General features: G+C 34.7%; 1 protein-coding gene across 1 annotated transcript; it reads right to left on the bottom strand.

Annotated features, from left to right (window-relative positions):
• Positions 1 to 12,231: 12,231 nt before the first annotated feature.
• LOC104881062 (disease resistance protein At4g27190-like) lies at positions 12,232 to 16,000 on the bottom strand. The gene is made up of 3 exons (XM_010659795.1): positions 15,783 to 16,000; positions 15,288 to 15,318; positions 12,232 to 15,156 (listed from the first exon to the last, which is right to left on the bottom strand). Exons 1-3 carry the CDS (start codon positions 15,998 to 16,000, stop codon positions 12,232 to 12,234), a joined length of 3,174 nt encoding a protein of 1,057 aa, XP_010658097.1.
• Positions 16,001 to 19,058: the final 3,058 nt, after the last annotated feature.

Raw genomic sequence — 19,058 nt, 5'->3', positions numbered from 1 at the left:
GACGGCTTTTCATACATACCGGACAAAGCCTTCATCAGATCTATTGTGGTCTTCTCCTTTACAACATTGTGTGCAACAGACCTAGACAGAGTTAACCTAATAACTCCTAGAACCTGTCTGTCAAGAAGCGCCTATTCCTCAGCCTTCATACTCTCAGGTTTTGTCCCTAAAAGAGGTAGATGCAATTTCCTCCCATAGAGATAATCTTCAATCTGCATCCTCCAATACGCAAAGTCTGTGCCATCAAACTTTTCTATTCCAGACGCCTTTCCTGCTTCCTCTGCCATTGCTCCCACTCAAACCTAACCCTAGGCTCTGATACCAATTGTAGGGAATTAAACCGAATTCCCCACCCGTGAGAAACAAAAAATTAGAGAAAAAACACACGCCAAAGAAAAACAATCACATGCACAAGACAGTATTTACGTGGTTCGGCAATTTGCCTACGTCCACGGAGTTGCAGGGATATCACTATTATCAAGGAAGAATACAGAGTACTGCATGGCGGCTACAATATTCTCTATATATATATAGCACGGCAACCCTACCATACTAAAAAACCCTAATTACAAAAGGTGGTTCCACAATGGGCTAAACGGGCCCAACAGGCCTCAATAAATCTTCCATTAAAAAAGTCATGCAATATTATTCGGGTCGGGTCGTCAAACCGGATCAAACAAAACTAGGCTCCACAAAGCCCAACACAAACTTCTTGGCACTTCACTTCCATCTCTTTGCTAAGCCTAAGATTTGCAAGGAAAAACAATTTCCATCGATGCTTCTTTTCATTGTTGTATTTAGTTTCTAGGCGTTCCACTTGCCTTTCAATAATCGAAGCCCTAGCAATCCAATCTCTTATGCATGGCTTTGTCTTAAATCTTCTTATTTCTAGGTATTTCCTCGTTGCCTTGAGATTCGTGGCTTCCTGCATTAACTTTTTATAGTTTCTGTTCAGATTCCACAGATAAGGAATATTGCTAAAGGCAAAAGTCGCTACGCATTTCCCATCTTTATATATCTCACCTGCAACCCCAGTAGTTAGATCAGCCATTCCTGTGTTATCAGCGGTATACAACTCAGAACATCAACAAAAGTTCAAAATAGAAACTCAGATGAACAATTAGGATTCATTAGTTACCAAATATTGTAAATTAAGTTAACAGCACTAGTGCAAGAATGGTTTGCCAAAGTAGTAATTATTCACAGCATGGAGAACTCAACAAATAGCTGAATCACACTAGTTAAAGCATAAACATTCATATCCTCAAAATATGGAACCAAATAAAAAAAAAAAAAAGCACTTAAGACATAAGATTTGGTCATGTATTCAATTAGGCCACTTACAGGTTACATTTATGTGTCAGTCTGATGAAGTCTGGAACCAAATCCAATTATCACTACTGTCTTCTAAAGTTACACCAATGAGTATCCAAAATAAAGATTTGAACAAAGTATACCTAAAGCAAAAATAATAATAATAATAATAATAATAATAATGAGGTGATTGATGCAAATATTGGTCAGAAATGAGACTAGAAATTGCATTCTAAGTGTGATATTGACATAAATTGCATTCTCCAATCACCCATTTTTGCCTTGCCCCGCATAACCTTGGTTTTCCTATGTTTTCCTCTAGTTTTCTATGTCTTGCATCTATTTGAGTGAATAAGTGCACATAATGGAGCCTCCTGAGACAACCAAAGCACAAGAATACAGCAAGAGGAGCGCAAGTGCATGAAACAGGGGAAGAATGCACACTATCGTTTTGACTCTGGCCTATGACCCACATTGCCCAAAAGGATGGTGGCCAATCTGGCAGCCTCCCCATTGTTTACTGCAACTTTGGGCACCAAGTTGGGCCCCATGGCCCATGCCACCCAAGCGTGGTGCCCTCTTCGCCAGATGCCCAAGCCCACTTTTTTTGGCACTTTCCTCCTAGCAATTGAATCTTTGGTGTTTCCATAGGATGTCGTCATGTATCCCCAAGCTAAGGTAACCTTGGAAGGGTTATAAACACCCCATTCTATAGTTGGAGATTTTCTCTCCTTTGGGAGGCCTCTTTGTTCTTTTCTAGGGTTTAGATTTCTTCATGTTCTTTTCCTCTATTCTTATCATCAGTTCATTTTGAGTAATAGGAAAAAATAGAAGAGGAAGAGACCTAAAGAAACTCTAGAAGCTTATTCAATTGAATAAGTAGCTGGCATTTTAACAAAGCCTCTTGAGGTGATAAGCTTTGAATATCTTAGGAACTATTAGACTGATGTGTCATTGAATAATATGTCATGGTGTTATTAACAAGTACATATCATGTAGATTATTAAATTTCATACAAATACATATATATTTCGAAGTTATTGATACTTCCAGATTTGTTAATCACAAAAGGTGAGTGTGTTTTAGACATATCTTGATTATATGACTAGTATCATTTCAAATTTCTATAGGATACTAGCTTAAGACTTGTTTTCATTGTTTGTTCAGGTCAAGATTATCTTGATCAAAGGCATTTTCTTTGCTTGCCTTTTCTTTCAAAAATAAGGCCGCACTATAGAAATGTAGCTCTCGTCTTGATCAAGGGTAATGATATTGCTACCATAGTATACTAAACTAAATATCATCCACAAGGATGGGTAAAGTTGAGGTGGATCAAGGAGAAAATGGTACAAGTTGATGCGGTGATGATCAAATCAAGGAAATTTTCCAATTCAATTGATGAAAAATTTTAAGAATGATTTTTTTGCAAAACTCTTAAATTTCACTTTCCCTAGTAATTGATCACTATGGTGAGTTAGATCTCAAAAATACAACTTTACATCTAACTAGGTAAGAATCTAACATTCTCCCTAATCATATAATTTTTGTGTTTCATGTCAATTAACTAAGAGACATAGACTTTTGTTGTAGTATGCAGCTCATATATGAGTGAAAGACATATGGAGAAAAAGGGGCAAATGCGGGAGCGATGACATTTGCTATTCAAGCTTGTATTTTTATTGTTGAGGGTACAGTTCAAGGGTATTTTTGGAATTTCATTACCTGAGGATTAATATAAATACCCTTTTATGTAACCCTAATTTTAGATATAGGGAAAGTCTTCTTCCCTGTTCCCGTGGACGTAGGCAATCTACTAAACCACATTAAATCTGTGCATTTTTCTTTTCGTTTTCTCTAATTTTCACCATAAATCGTTGCATGAATATCAACAACTTCTTTTTGTTCAATCCATTACTCATACAACAAAACCATTTGAATTGGTGCACTTTGATCTTTGGGGACCTTCCCTTGTTAACTTTGTGAATGTTGTTAAATATTTTTTGTTATTCATTGATGATTGTACTCAACTTTCTTGGATGTATCTTTTAAATTCCAATGATGAGACTATCAAATACCTTCAATTCAAATCAATGGTTGAAATTCAATTTAGCACTAAAATTCTCACTATCCAATCTAACTAGTGAGGGGAATACCATCCTATCTTTGCTCTTTTGTCTTAATTAGGAATTCTTCATCATCTTTCTTGCCCTTCTACTCTTTAATAAAATCACAGAGCGTAAAAATAGACATGTAATTGAGGTTGGTCTTACCCTCCTTACTCATGCTTCTATGCCTCTAAAGTATTGGTCTCATGCCTTCCGATTCTCTATGTATCTCATAAATCACTTACCTACACCTCTTTTGTTTCACAAATCTCCTTTTGAATGTCTATATCATAGATTACCAAATTATTCTACTATTCATGTTTTTGGTTCCCATGTTTTCCTTTTATCAAATGTTTTAATTCCCATAAACTGCAAATATGTTCTAGTCATTGTGTCTTTATTGGCTTGATTCCTAAAAACAAAGGTTTGATTTGTCTCAACTTCAACCTAGTCAAATATATATCTCTCATCATGTAACATTTCATGAATCTAATTGTCCTTTTGCCTCATTTTCGTCATTATCCAATTCAATCTTTTATATATTCTACTTTACCATTAACCTTTTCATCCAATTTTTCTTCTTGTCATGTATCTACTAAGCCATATTCATCTAAAAATACTCCAAGCGCTTCAAAAATATCATCTTCTATCAATATATCTCTTAAGGTACCAACTGTTACAGCTTCACTACAACCTCCCACAACCAATACTTATCCTATGCTTACACATTCTAAGATTGGCCACTCTAAACCAATAGTATTTTTGGCTAATTCTTCTATTATATTTGAACCTTTGTCCTATAAGCTGCTAAAACTACTCAGTGGCAAGAGGCTATGAATAGTGAGTTTCAAGCTCTTTTGAAGAATGATGCATGGATGTTGATCTCCTTACTTCCAACTGTTAAAATGATTGGCTATACATGGGTTTATCAACTTAAACTTCATCTAGATGTTTCTATTAATAGGTACAGAGCTTGCCTTGTTGTAAAGAGCTTTCATCAAACCTATGGTCTTGATTATTTCAAGACATTTAGCTTTATTGTTGAATCTACCACTGTGCAAATTATTCTAACATTGGCACTAAGTAGAGGATGAGTTTTAAAATAATTAGATGTTCGCAATGCCTTTCTAAAACTTGATGAGGTTGTGCGTATGTCCCCAACCTCCTGGTTTTGTGAGTTATAAATTTCCTAAGCATGTTTGCAAGCTCAATAAGGCTTTCTGTGGACTTAAGCAGGCAACTCATGAGTGGTTTCACAAGCTAAGTAATGCTTTATTGTATTAGGGTTTCAACTCCTCTAAGGCTAATTCTTCTATGTTTGTATATGTCAATGGTAGATATATGACTGTTATTTTAGCATAGGTAGATGACATCAAAGTTACTAACAGTAATTCGTCTCAAATCCGTCAACTTATTTCCCATCTTGATTCATACTTTGGTTTAAAGGATTTGGGTGATTTGAGTTACTTCTTGGGATTTGAAGTTAAAAAGTTTGGATCTTAACTTCATCTTTGTCAGCATAAGTATATTGTAAACTTGCTAACTAGAGCTTAGCTAACTAATTACAAACCTTGTGCCACACCTATGGCCTTTGGACTATTGCTCTCTATTAGAGATGGTACTCCTCTCTCAAATCCTTCTCCATATAGAAGTCTCATTAGGGCTTTACAATACTACACCATTACACATCTTAACATTTCTTTTGTCATTAACAAGTTGTGCCAAATTCATGCATGCTCTCATTGGCTCTCATTGATAGGTAGTTAAAAGATTTCTTCAATGTTATTTTATAGTTTGACACTTCATGCAGCCTCCTCTTTAGATCTTTTTGCCTATTCTAATGTAGATTCGGCCAATTGGCCTAATAATCACAAAAGTATTAGTGGCTATTTTGCCTTCTTTGGTAATAAGTTAGTCTCTTGGTTTGCAATTAATCAGAAGGTGGTCTCTTGGTCTAGCATTGAGTCTGAATACCGTGTTGTTGCAAATGCTACTTCTAACTTGGTTTGGATTCAATTATAGTTTCATGAGCTTAAGATTCCTTTATTCCATAGACCTACTTTATTGTGTGAAAATTTAAGTACAGTGATTCCTACTCAAAAAGTGTTATTTCATAGCTTGTAATAAACTCTTTTAAACACTTTTGAGTAGTAGTTATCACCTTTTAACCCAATTAACATATTAAGGACCCTTGCAATCAATTCTAATCAAATTGTGTTAAGTTTTGGTGTTTTGATAGCTTTTTGATCACCAAAGCAATCAGAGATTGAGGAGAGTTCTTTGGAATCTATGGCAAAGCAATGGAAAGCTCGGAAACATGAAGAGTAGAAGCTTTGAAGTCCTTTGCTATAAGCAAATCCGGAATGCAAGGAGTAAAAGATGTCTGGACAGGATGGCGGCGGAACATGGGCTGTAGCAAGGTTTGCTCACTTTAGTCAATGATCTGGACAACATATCCGGATAGGATATGCTATCGTCCGGGTATGATGTTCACAAGTGTCATGTGCTTCTCCTTGAGGGAGTCCGGATAAGGGAGTGCGCTGATATTTCATATCCGGAATTCCGTGCGCCAACATTTCATATCTGGAATTCCGTGCGCCGACATTTTACATCCGGATATCTCACAGCCAGATGGGAGAGGAGGACGTTTCAACTTCTCCGGTCAGACTTATCTGGATCCTTTGATAGCGCTTACCAGGAGAGTTTTTCTCTCAGTATACAGTGCCATAGTGTTCTCCTGAAGCTTCCTGATATTTCCGACCGACATCCTGAGATATTTTACTTTAGATATTTGTTGTCTAAATCCCCAAAGTCTCCTTGTAACCCACCTATCATAGGATTCCTTAGTCTTTAAGTAAGTACAAAGGGTGAATAACCTCATATATATAGTTTGTAATTTTCTTTATAAAGATATCTATTATGTAATCGACGGAAGAAATAAATATATTTCACAGAGCACTTGCTCTGTTTTTCCTTCATATAATTGTTTTCTCGTTAGTTTTCTTACTAGCCAAAAAAGCTCTGAGGAAGTTTCCTCAGAGAATGAGTGGCTAGACTTTTAGTTCCTTGGAATTAAGGTTGCCGGGAAGGGTTCCAAGTGCAAGAATTAGTAGTTGTGTGGTTTCAGCCATTAATGAAGAGAAAGTGTGATCCTTTAATGATTTCTATGTTTTTAGTTAACTTAAAACACCTTCAAGTCACTTGAGCCAACACTTGGTAAGGCACATGATCTCCGTCCATGGAGATGCAAGTGTTTATCTCTTGCGAGCTTTTGGGAAGTGACTTGGAGGTAGGATTTTCTAGAATTGCCAACACTTGGTAAGCTTTTGGACTCCAAGGAGACATCCATTAGTTATCTCTTGCGAGCTTGAGAAGGGAAGTCCAAAGTTAAAGATCACCTTGAATGGTAAATGCTAGGTGAGAGGCACGAGCCATTGCAAGTTGCATCAGTGAGAGGGAATTAGAGCTGAAATCCATTTAAAGGTTACATCTGTACAACACCGGTTAGAGAATTGACTATATGTTAATTCTCTAATGCGAGGAAATGAACCAAATGACCAGAGCTCTGTTTTTGCATAAGGAACCTCCCCTGTGAACCTAAACCTCCAAGGAATGTTTTTCTTCATAAGTAATTTCCATTACTTTCTTTTTAGTTAGCTTTAAACAAAACCTCATTTAAACAAAGTTTGAGTTTTATTTCTTAAGCTAACTTTGAAATGAAAAAGCACCAATTTAACTTTGAATTGGTATCAGTTGAGAGTTGAAAACCCTTCCCAATGAACGATCCTAGAGCCACTATGCTATATTAGCTAAAGCTATCCTAATGCATGGTGATATAGGTTATAAATTTTGTTGATCACTCCCTCAGTCAAGGAGCACCAACTGGACATGAATCAGCTGAGACACCAATTGGGAACGAATCATACAGCCTACTTGCTAGTGAATCTTATTTTGCATTCTATAAATTAAACATATAAAGATTGACTTCCACTTTTGTGCAAAATAAGATGCTTTAGTAATTGTTGGATGTCAAATTTATAACCTCTAATCACCAATTACTAAATTCTATGACTCAGCCTCTTCATACTCAGTGGTTTTTAAGTCTTCATTCCAAGTTCATAGTTCTTCCAAGACCTTTAGCTTATGGAGGAAGGTTAGAATATAACTTAGCATTCTGTTTTTATCTTGTTATAATAATTTGTGCAAGTAGAAAAACATGTCAGGGTTTAGTTATGTGATTATAATAAAGTTGTTGTATGATTACTTAAATAAATGAAGAACTCTTTAAAGGCTCTCCACAACAAACATCTTAGAGAAGCCCAAAATCACTTTGGCTCTCATTATTTTACACTCTCTTCAGGAAGACCTTGCAAAGCCTTTAGTCCTAATTGGTATATTTTTATATAGGGAGTAACGAGTTAGTTGATCATCTATTTTTACAGTGTTTGTTGACTCTTAGGCTATAGCATAGGCTATTTAAACTAACAAGCTAATATTGGGTTTCTTTAGGAGTATGTGATATGATAACCATTTTTTCAAAGGGATTTAGGGAGAACCACTAGAGGCAAAGTCCTATGGCAAATTGTCTGTCTCATAGTGATTTTATATTGTGTGGTAAAAAATAAATGTAAGGACTTTTTAGGACAAATGGAGGACTTCACAGAAAATATGGATCTAATTCATTTCAATTCCTTTTCTTGCGCCTCTTATTCCATAACCTTTAAAGGCACTTCTCTCAGTTTTGTTCAGCTCAATTACCATGCAATGTCTAGAAAAAAAAAAGGGTTTTGATAGTAAGGAGAGGAGTATCAATTTAGTTTTTTTTTATTTAATTTTTTAATTTTTATTTTATGGAGATGTGTTAAACGTCATGGAATGATTATTGCTTTATATAGTGTATCCCCATATAGTACTACTCCGATATATAGGTCTCCTTTGTTTATTAGAGGAGATTCAATCATCTATTTTTTGATCATTTTTTTTCTTTTTTTTGTAAATTTGGGGATGATTCCTCATCCTTCTCATGTATTCTTTATTCATATCAATGCATATTTTGGTTTTGATAAAAAGAAAGAAAAAAAAAACTGGATCTCTTCTCCTAAGTGTTGAGATTCACATCATGAAGGAGGTGTGACTTGCATGTGTGATGGTTCGGAGGTTGTAGCATTTATTAGTCAAGTTCAAGTTCAAAAGGGCTAACCTAATTTCCAAAGCTCAACTAATTTGGCGTCATTAAACAAGAACTCATTGGGTCAATTAGAAATTTTTGCTCCATGGAGTAAAAATGAATAAAAAAAAATCTACCTTGTGACTCAAAAAGAAATAAAAGTGGTGCAATTGACATCAAGGTTGTGGTCAAAGATAAGAACTTCTTGAGTTACAGTTGTTGGTCTAAAAAGGTATCAAGCAGTAGTGATTCTTTATATAGTATTGGAAGTACAATTAGTTTGCATTGATTGTCTTGTATTAACATTTGAATAAACATGTTCAGAACTTCTATTGAACAGGAATCCTTAAATTGTTGAGTTGATTCTCTTTATATGTTCAAAGAGATGTTTTTCATACATGATCAAGCTTATGATTGACTTTGACAAAATCCATTATTGGTTTTGGAAGATCAATATCTCTATGTTTCATATTAGTCAATAAGATGAGTATCATCTTGAAAATATCTCCTATTATTGTTGACATGACCTAGCATTGTAATGTTGATGTGTTTTACCTCTTTTGGTCAGGGATTTGATATATTAGGTTCTTTCTTTGTCAATTCCTATCATAAAAGAAGAGAATGGTACAAAGGGGGAGAGAATGCTTTGTTGAGCTAGAAAGGGGGGAAAGTATATCCATACATATTATTTGAACAACTAATGTGTTTGTTGAGTAATAACATGGAAATTCAAGCATATGCATGAAAAGATTTACATTTTGTATGATGTAATGTTTAGTCATGGAATGCCCAAAAAGAGACCATTAATTTATAGACTGTATGTTAGAAATTGAATGATGATTCCAATTATAAGGTATTAGCTTAGGTTTCACCATCTTCAGTGCCTAAGATCAATTAATCTCAACGATATCAAGCTAAAGGAATCGAGTTTAGTGAAGCTAGTGAGGCTCTTGGGTGAAAATCAAGTTCATATTCATACAATGAAGACAATGGCCTATTTGACATTCACTTTATGTCAATCTTTCACAAGAATGGTGTGAGTTAATATAAGTTGCATTTAGATATCTTTTGAGTCATTAGGATAGGCTTTTCGGCATATCTAATTTCTCCTGAAAGGTAACCAAGATTAGGGTTCATATTGAAGTCCCAAAGAAAGCTTACATATGTTGAAAATCCAGTTGAATATGCCCAATGATTTTTCTGCCCAACCACCTCTTACTTTCTAGAGTCTACTGATTATCCAAGCTTCAATTGCTTGAATTGGTCAATGGTGAAGGGAGGCATCCTGTAATCGCAGAGGTACTTATGCTGACATATGCATTCTGATTAATTGACCACAAGCGTGTTTCAACACTAGAAGCATTATATGTGGTGATGGAATGACAAATAGTATGCTAGAGAACTTGGGAATTCTGTACATCAACAACGTCCCAAATTGAGAAGCATTTGGCAGGGGCCTGTTCCAAGGTGAAGATAAAGGCCAAGTTGCATCTCTTCAATGTAATCTCTGTCCCTATTCCTAGATTCGTGGATCTCATTCTCGTCAGATAGAATATTTCTTTTTAAGTCCCTTTTGATAAAGATTCAGCGATGCCAAATAGATTCAATGAATGCTTGTCTAAATTTCTAACACAAGTGCATTCTTAGTATGTTGTCTCATATTTGGTTTTTGTTTTGTTAGTTGTTTATCCATGAGTGCCAGGCCCAGGTCAGCCTGGTGACTCCTTGAAGGTAAGCTTGAGCTATTATGGAACTGCCGCTCATTTTTGGGCAAGAAAGAAGAGAGAATGATAAGGTCTGTTTGGGAAGTATTTTCAAAAACAACTTTAAAAGAACAGTTTTTTATACTTGTTTTAGGGCAAGAAAGAAGAGAGAATAAGGTCTGTTTTGGAAGTATTCTCAAAAATAGTTTTAAAAAGCAGCTTTGAGAATAGTTTTTAAAAACCATTTTCTAATGTTTTACAAAACAAAATTTGTTTGGAACTTGAAATACTTTGAACCTTTTTTCTATGTTTTTAAATATATTTTAGAAATAATTTTTATTCATAACACTTTATTTTTAATTATTCTTTATAATTATTTTTTAAACAAGTGAAAACAATTAAAATATATTTTCTGAAAGCACTTTATTTTTTATTTTTAAAAATAGAAAACAGTGTTTTTTAGAGAACATCTTTAATTGTTTTCACTTATTTTCTAAGGATTATTTTTAAAAAAAATTATATAAATATAAAAAATAATTAAAATAAAGTACTACATATAAAAAAATATTTTTAAAACATATTTAAAAACATTAAAAACAACATTTTTGGTTCTCAAATAAACTTACTTTAAAAATATCATAAAAACAATTTTTTTTTAAAATTGTTTTTTAGAACTATTTTTTAACACTCTTCCCACCTATTCCCAAACTACTTTTTATGTTTTTGAATTTCTTCAAAACAACTTTTGTTTCCAATGATTTTATTCTGACCATTCTACATATATGTACAATTAGTTTTTAAAATAAATCCCAAAAAATAAGGAAAAATATTTAAAAATAATTAAAATATGTTCTCAGAAAATATCTTATTTCCATAACGAGTTTTCAAAGAACTGTTTTCTAAAAATAAAATAAAAAATAAAAAAATACCAAACGTATTTTCAAGTCTAAAAAAAAGTTTCCTATTTTTAATGATTTTTGGACAACTTAACTTTGAGTTGAAATTTAGAATTAATTATTTTTATAAAACATAAAGGTGATTAAAAGATAAGGTGTTGCATAACATTTATATTTTAAAAGCCCATCATTGCGGGTCTGAGTTCTGTCTAAGCCCAAATTTCAATGATTGGGCCAGGCTTGGGCATGAAAAGGGCTGGGCTTAGGCCACATGATGACTCAGTTAGCAGAAATCCGTAAAGCAATTGAACATCTTCATATTCATATTCCTAAACCATTTCCCCAAAGAAATAAAAATAAATGAGATGAATAAATCAAATTCAAATACCAAAAAATAAGATAACAACTAAAATCAGAAACCATATATGATATCAAGAGAAAGAATGTGTATCAAATGAATAATTCACCACAAATATCAGATACTACAATTGTTCAGTCCTACCTTATGAGAAGAAAAATCATTATTAGCGGTCATGACTAAGGTTATATTTGGTTCTTGAAAATTTTGAAAAAAGATGGAAGAGAAAGAAAATGGAGACGAAAAGTGAAAAAAAAAAAAAGATTTAAAGTCGATAAATTATTTTCATTTGCTATTTTGATCTCATTTTACTTTTTTTTTTCTCTCCTCTATATAAAGAAAATAATTTAAAACCAAACATGAGAAAATTATTTTCCTCTTTCTTTAATACTTTTCTAGAACCAAATAGAGCTTAAGATTTTCAATCTATTATCCTTACGTAAGATATATGGAAATATAACAACCAAACAACAAGCAATCATACACAAATACAATATGAAGTAGCAAATCTTAAACAAACACAACCCAAAGTATCAAATCTCAAACAAATACAAGAAAAAGATAGTAAATCTCAAGCAAGTGCAAGCCAGAGTTTTTGAATCCTGCACACAAACTTACTTTGTCTCAGCAGCAGCAACTATCCTGATTAGCTTTACAATAAAATGCAGAAGAGATGAAATCAAAGGAGCTAGTTGAGGATGCAAAGAGGCTGTAATCTTTGTTTAATGGCATCACCTTTCCATTCTAGTGCTTCCCACCATGATTGTTGCCCTTCAATGGATCTCAATTTGGTTGCATTGACCTCATTGAAAGGTAAACTCTTCAACATGCAACAGTTAGATATTTTAACTTCTTGTAAAGATGGCCACTCTAATGAATCTTTAACCCAAATGCTTGTTAGTTGTTGCAGATGAATGAGTTCTAGGGTCTCCAACTTTGGAAGTGCTTGGTTTTCTAGTTGTGTATTCTCAGATTCCATGATAATCTCTTCAATTCGATGGCATTCTTCAACTCTCAAGTGCATCAGTTGAATAAGTTGTTGAATCATACCATTAGAGAATATCTTCATCAACTTGGGGCAATTACTTAATGTCACAGTTGTTAATCGAGCCAAACTTCCAGCATGAACAGGCCCCTGCCAAATGTTTTCCAATTCTGGGACATTGGTTATGTGCAAATTTTTCAAACATTCTAGCACAGCCTTTGATGTTCCATTACCATAGATGATGGTCTTAATTCCACTGCATCCTTCAATCAAACAATCAAATATCATATTCATATTCTCGATGCCAAAATCCGATAGACTCAAAACTCCTTTGTAGTCTATTAGTCCCAATGCATTGGTTTTCGTTAGCACCTTCATGATTATAGGATTTACACCATCACCATTGGCCAACTTCAAGATGTTGTAGCTTGGATTATCGATAGACTCAAGAACATGAGCAACGGCGGAGTCATGGTAACCAACAGCAAAATGAAATGTCAAGCGGCGATCCTCCTCCCACACAGGGCTTTTTTCAACAAATAAGCCAAGGCAGTCTACCTGAGGGAAACAAAATCTAAGAGAGGTCAATTTTTTCAACTTAACTATCTCCTCTATTACTGGATCTACAATCTTGTCCCACCCTTCTTCCAATGAACCAACATCAATAGTCAATTCCTCCAACAAATCAAACCTTGACACTTGTGCTTCAGTATAGTTTGCCACATCAAAATTACACAATGATAATCGCAAACACTTCAACCATACTAAACTTCCAATTCGAAGTAACTTAAGTTTGGTCTTTCGAATATCCAACACCTCAAGATGCTCAAGTGCTTCTACACTAGATGGGATTTCTTTCAACTCAGAGCAAGAATTTAAATAGAGCCCTTTGAGGTAAATCAAGTTGGATAAGGATGAAGGCAGTACTACAATCTTACTGCCATGGAGATCTAGAACTTTCAGACGACACATAGATGTGAAGAACAACTCAGGAATAGAAGTCAAGTACCTATTTCTTTGAAGCAACAACGTTAACAGATTCCGACAATCTAGTGTTTCTGGTAAAGTGCGTAGTTGGTTATTCATCAAAGAAATCCGATGGGCTTGTTCCCATTCTTCCTTCTTTGAGAAATCTTCTAGCCCCCCAGGTGGCTTCACTAAAAATTTGGAATCTGTTCTTTTCGATGAGATCTTAAGCGCCATTTTCCGAAGCACTTTATTCATCTTAACACATTTCCTTTTATCACTTCTCTCCAGCAAAGATACCTTGATAAGCTCATTCAGCACCGAATGCCCTCTGCTGCGTGCAGTTCTGAAATCATTTGCACGTTTAATAAAACCTTCAGCTTTCCAACATTCTAACAAGTAATCTACATATATCTCACTTTCTTCGGGATACAATGCACCATACAAAAAGCAAAACTTCTGTTCATCATCTTCCAAATCATCATAACAAATCTGTAAGCGTTCCAGCACTTCATCCATGCCAACGAGTTTGACACTTTCCCATCTTTTCAACCGTTCCAATCCATCCCTCCAAAGCACTTCATTTTCCCCCTTCTTTTTGAAGGTTATTGCTACTCTGTCTATCAGCAGTGGCAACCCATAACACTCTTCAACCACACGCCTCGCCGGTGGTTCAATTAAGGGGTTAGAAATGGAAGGGCCTACTATTTTCTGGAACATGTTCCAAGCTTCAGTAGGTAGCAATCGCTTCACATTAACTAGCTCATCAGCCTTCATGTCACATTTACAAAACTCTTCATATCTACTCACCAACACTACCTTGCTATCTGGGTTCTCGTCGATTCCCATTATTCTATTTAGATCAATCATGTTCGTTACTTCATCCAAAAGAATCAAACACTTCTTTTGCTTCAAATCTTCAGATATTATCGAAGCAGCTTCGTTAACATCAGCATTACCTTCTCCATCCAATTTTAGCCGCCTTAGGATTGCATCTTGTACCCTTTTTTCACTCCACTTTTTTGAGACAGTTACATAGATGACCATATTAAACATTTCAGCAACTTTTTCATGATTATTCAAGTTCTTCAATACTGTGGTTTTCCCAGTTCCCATCTCGCCCCAGATACCAATTCTTCTTACTTCTTTATTCTCTAGAAACCTCAGTACATGTTGTAAAACTTTGTGCAATGATGAGTTTTCTTCCAGTTTGAGTGTAGGTATTCTTTGGACAGGCTCTGGCAATTCCATGACTGCTGTTTCTTTCATAAAGTCTCCCTCTTCCCTATGACTACAAACTTCTTGGCACTTCACTTCCATCTCTTTGCTAAGATTTGCAAGGGAAAACAATTTCCATCGATGCTTCTTTTCATTGTTGTATTTAGTTTCTAGGTGTTCCACTTGTCTTTCAATAATCGAAGCCCTAGCAATCCAATCTCTTATGCATGACTTTGTCTTAAATCTTCTTATTTCTAGGTCTATCCTCATTGCCTTGAGCTTCATGGCTTCCTGCATTAACTTTTTATAGTTTCTGTTCAGATCCTTCAGATAAAGAATATTGCTAATGGCAAAAGTCGCTACGCGTTTCCCATCTTTATATATCTCCCCTCCTGCCCCACCAATAACTGGATCAACCATTCCTGTATTATCAGCAGTATACAACTCAGAACATCAACAAAAATTCAAAATAGAAACTCAGATGAACAATGAGGATTCATTAGTTACAAAATATTGTCGATTAAGTTAACAGTACTAGTACAAGAATGGTGTGCCGAAGTAGTAATTAATCACACCATGGAGAACTCAACAAATAGCTGAATCACACTGGTTAAAGCATAAACATTCATATGTTCAAGATATGGAACCAAAGAAAAAAAAGCACTTAAGACATAAGATTTGGTCATGTATTCAATTAGGCCACTTACAGGTTACATGAACATATCGGTCTGATGAAGTCTGGAACCAAATCCAATTATCACTACTGTTTTCTAAAAGTACACCAATGAGTATCCAAAATAAAGATTTGAACAAAGTATGCCCAAAGCAAAACAAAAAGAAAAAAGAGAAAAGAAAAAAAAAGAGGTGATTGATGCAAATATTGGTTAGAAATTAGAATAGAAATTGCATTCTTAGTGTGATATTGACATCAATTGTATTTTCCTCTAGTTTTCTATGTCTTGCATCTATTTGAGTGAATAAGTGCACATAATGGACCCACCTGAGGCAACCAAAGCACAAGAATACAGCAAGAGGAGCGCAAGTGCATGAAACAGGTGAAGAATGCACACTATCGTTTTGACTCTGGCCTATGGCCCACTTTGCCCAAAAGGATGGTGCCCAATCTGGCAGCCTCCCCATTGTTTACTGCAACTTTGGGCACCAAGTTGGGCCCCATGGCCCATGCCACCCAAGCGTGGTGCCCTCTTCGCCAGATGCCCAAGCCCACTTTTTTTGGCACTTTCCTCCTAGCAATTGGGTCTTTGGTGTTTCCATAGGATGCCGTCATGTATCCCCATGCTAAGGTAACCTTGGAAGGGTTATAAACACCCCATTCTATAGTTGGAGATTTTCTCTCCTCCTTTGGGAGGCCTCTTTGTTCTTTTCTAGGGTTTAGATTTCTTCATGTTCTTTTCCTCTATTCTTATCATCAGTTTATTTTGAGTAATAGGAAAAAATAGAAGAGGGAGAGACCTAGAGAAACTCTAGAAGCTTATTCAATTGAATAAGCAGCTGGTATTTTAACAAAGCCTCTTGAGGTGATAAGCTTTGAATATCTTAGGAAATATTAGACTGATGTGTCATTGAATAATATGTCATGGTGTTATTAACAAGTACATGTCATGTAGATTATTAAATTTCATACAAATACATATATATTTTGAAGTCATTGATACTTCCAGATTTGTTAATCACAAAAGGTGAGTGTGTTTTAGACATATCTTGATTATATGACTAGTATCATTTCAAATTTCTATAGGATACTAGCTTAAGACTTGTTTTCATTGTTTGTTCAGGTCAAGATTATCTTGATCAAAGGCATTTTCTTTGCTTGCCTTTTCTTTCAAAAATAAGGTCGCACTACATAAATGTAGCTCTCATCTTGATCAAGGGTAATGATATTGCTACCATAGTATACTAAACTAAATATCATCCACAAGGATGGGTAAAGTTGAGGTGGATTAAGAAGAAAATGGTACAAGTTGATGCGGTGATGATCAAATCAAGGAAATTTACCAATTCAATTGATGAAAAATTTTAAGCATGAATTTTTTTCAAAATCAAATTAAGAACACGAGTTCAAATGAAATAACTACAAATGAAAAACTCTTAAATTTGACTTTCCCTAGTAATTGATCACTATGGTGAATTGGATCTCAAAAATACAACTTTTCATGTAACTAGGTAAGAATCTAACATTCTCCCTGGTCATATAATTTTTGTGTTTCATGTCAATTAACTAAGAGACTGACTTTTGTTGTAGTATACGGTTCATATTGAGTGAAAGACATATGGAGAAAAAAGGGCAAATGTGGGAGTTATGACATTTGCTTTTCAAGCTTGTATTTTTATTTTTGAGGGTGAATGATAGGTTGGGGGTTGCCCCCTCCCCCCCCCCCCCGATACTGTTCAGGAGTATTTTTGGAATTTTGTACTGAGGGTTAATATAAATACCTTTTTATATAACCCTAATTTTAGATATAGTAAAAGTCTTCTTCCTTGTTCCTGTGGACGTAGGCAATCTACTAAACCATGTTAAATATGTATGTTTTTCTTTTCGTTTTCTTTAATTTTCACCATAAATCGTTGTATGAATATCAACTTCTTTTTGTTCAATCCATTACTCATACAACAAAACCATTTGAATTGGTGCACTTTGATCTTTGGGGACCTTCCCTTGTTATCTCTGTGAATGTTGTTAAATATTTTTTCTTATTCATTGATGATTGTACTCATTTTTCTTGGATGTATCTTTTAAATTCCAATGATGAGACTATCAAATACCTTCAATTCAAATCAATGGTTGAAATTCAATTTAGCACTAAAATTCTCACTATCCAATCTAACTAGTGAGGGGAATACCATCCTATCTTTGCTCTTTTGTCTTAATTAGGAATTCTTCATCATCTCTCTTGCCCTTCTACTCTTTAATAAAATCACAGAGCATAAAAATAGACATGTAATTGAGGTTGGTCTTACCCTCCTTACTCATGCTTCTATGCCTCTAAAGTATTGGTCTCATGCCTTCCGATTCTCTATGTATCTCATAAATCACTTACCTACACCTCTTTTGTTTCACAAATCTCCTTTTGAATGTCTATATCATAGATTACCAAATTATTCTACTATTCATGTTTTTGGTTCCCATGTTTTCCTTTTATCAAACGTTTTAATTCCCATAAACTATAAATATGTTCTAGTCATTGTGTCTTTATTGGCTTAATTCCTAAACACAAAGGTTTGATTTGTCTCAACTTCAACCTAGTCAAATATATATCTCTCGTCATGTAACATTTCATGAATCTAATTGTCCTTTTGCCTCATTTTCGTCATTATCCAATTCAATCTTTTATATATTCTACTTTACCATTAACCTTTTCATCCAATTTTCCTTCTTGTCATGTATCTGCTAAGCCATCTTCATCTAAAAATACTCCAAGCGCTTCAAAAATATCATCTTCTATCAATATATCTCTTAAGGTACCAACTATTACAGCTTCACTACAACCTCCCACAACCAATACTCATCCTATGCTTACACATTCTAAGATTGGTCACTCTAAACCAATAGTATTTTTGGCTAATTCTTCTATTATATTTGAACCTTTGTCCTAAACTACGCAGTGGCAAGAGGCTATGAATAGTGAGTTTCAAGCTCTTTTGAAGAATGATGCATGGATGTTGATCTCCTTACCTCCAAATGTTAAGATAATTGGTTATATATGGGTTTATCAACTTAAACTTCATCTAGATGTTTCTATTAATAGGTACAGAGCTTGCCTTGTTGTAAAGAGCTTTCATCAAACCTATGGTCTTGATTATTTCAAGACATTTAGCTTTATTGTTGAATCTACCAGTGTGCAAATTATTCTAACATTGGCACTTAGTAGAGGACGAGTTTTAAAATAATTAGATGTTCACAATGCCTTTTTAAAACTTGATGAGGTTATGCGTATGTCCCAACCTCCTGGTTTTGTGAGTTATAAATTTCCTAAGCATGTTTGCAAGCTCAATAAGGCTTTCTATGGACTTAAGCAGGCAACTCATGAGTGGTTTCACGAGCTAAGTAATGTTTTATTGCATTAGGGTTTCAACTCCTCTAAGGCTAATTCTTCTATGTTTGTATATGTCAATGGTAGATATATGATTGTTATTTTAGCATAGGTAGATGACATCAAAGTTACTAACAGTAATTCATCTCAAATCCATCAACTTATTTCCTATCTTGATTCATACTTTGGTTTAAAGGATTTGGGTGATTTGAGTTACTTCTTGGGACTTGAAGTTAAAAAGTTTGGATCTTAACTTCATATTTGTCAACATAAGTACACTGTAAACTTGCTAAC

This window comes from Vitis vinifera, chromosome 12 (assembly GCF_030704535.1).
Source record: "Vitis vinifera cultivar Pinot Noir 40024 chromosome 12, ASM3070453v1".
In the NCBI taxonomy this organism is placed as follows: Eukaryota; Viridiplantae; Streptophyta; class Magnoliopsida; order Vitales; family Vitaceae; genus Vitis; species Vitis vinifera.
Note: the sequence above shows the minus strand (reverse complement) of the source record. Positions and strands in the feature narration are given on the sequence as shown.

Coding starts and splice junctions, on each gene's coding strand:
- LOC104881062 (XM_010659795.1), bottom strand. CDS start 16,000: ATGACGGCATCCTATGGAAACACCAAAGACCCAATTGCTAGGAGGAAA. Junction 15,319..15,782: donor AGGCCAGAGTCAAAACGATA/GTGTGCATTCTT, acceptor TGCTTTAACCAG/TGTGATTCAGCTATTTGTTG. Junction 15,157..15,287: donor TATTTGTTGAGTTCTCCATG/GTGTGATTAATT, acceptor TGATGTTCTGAG/TTGTATACTGCTGATAATAC.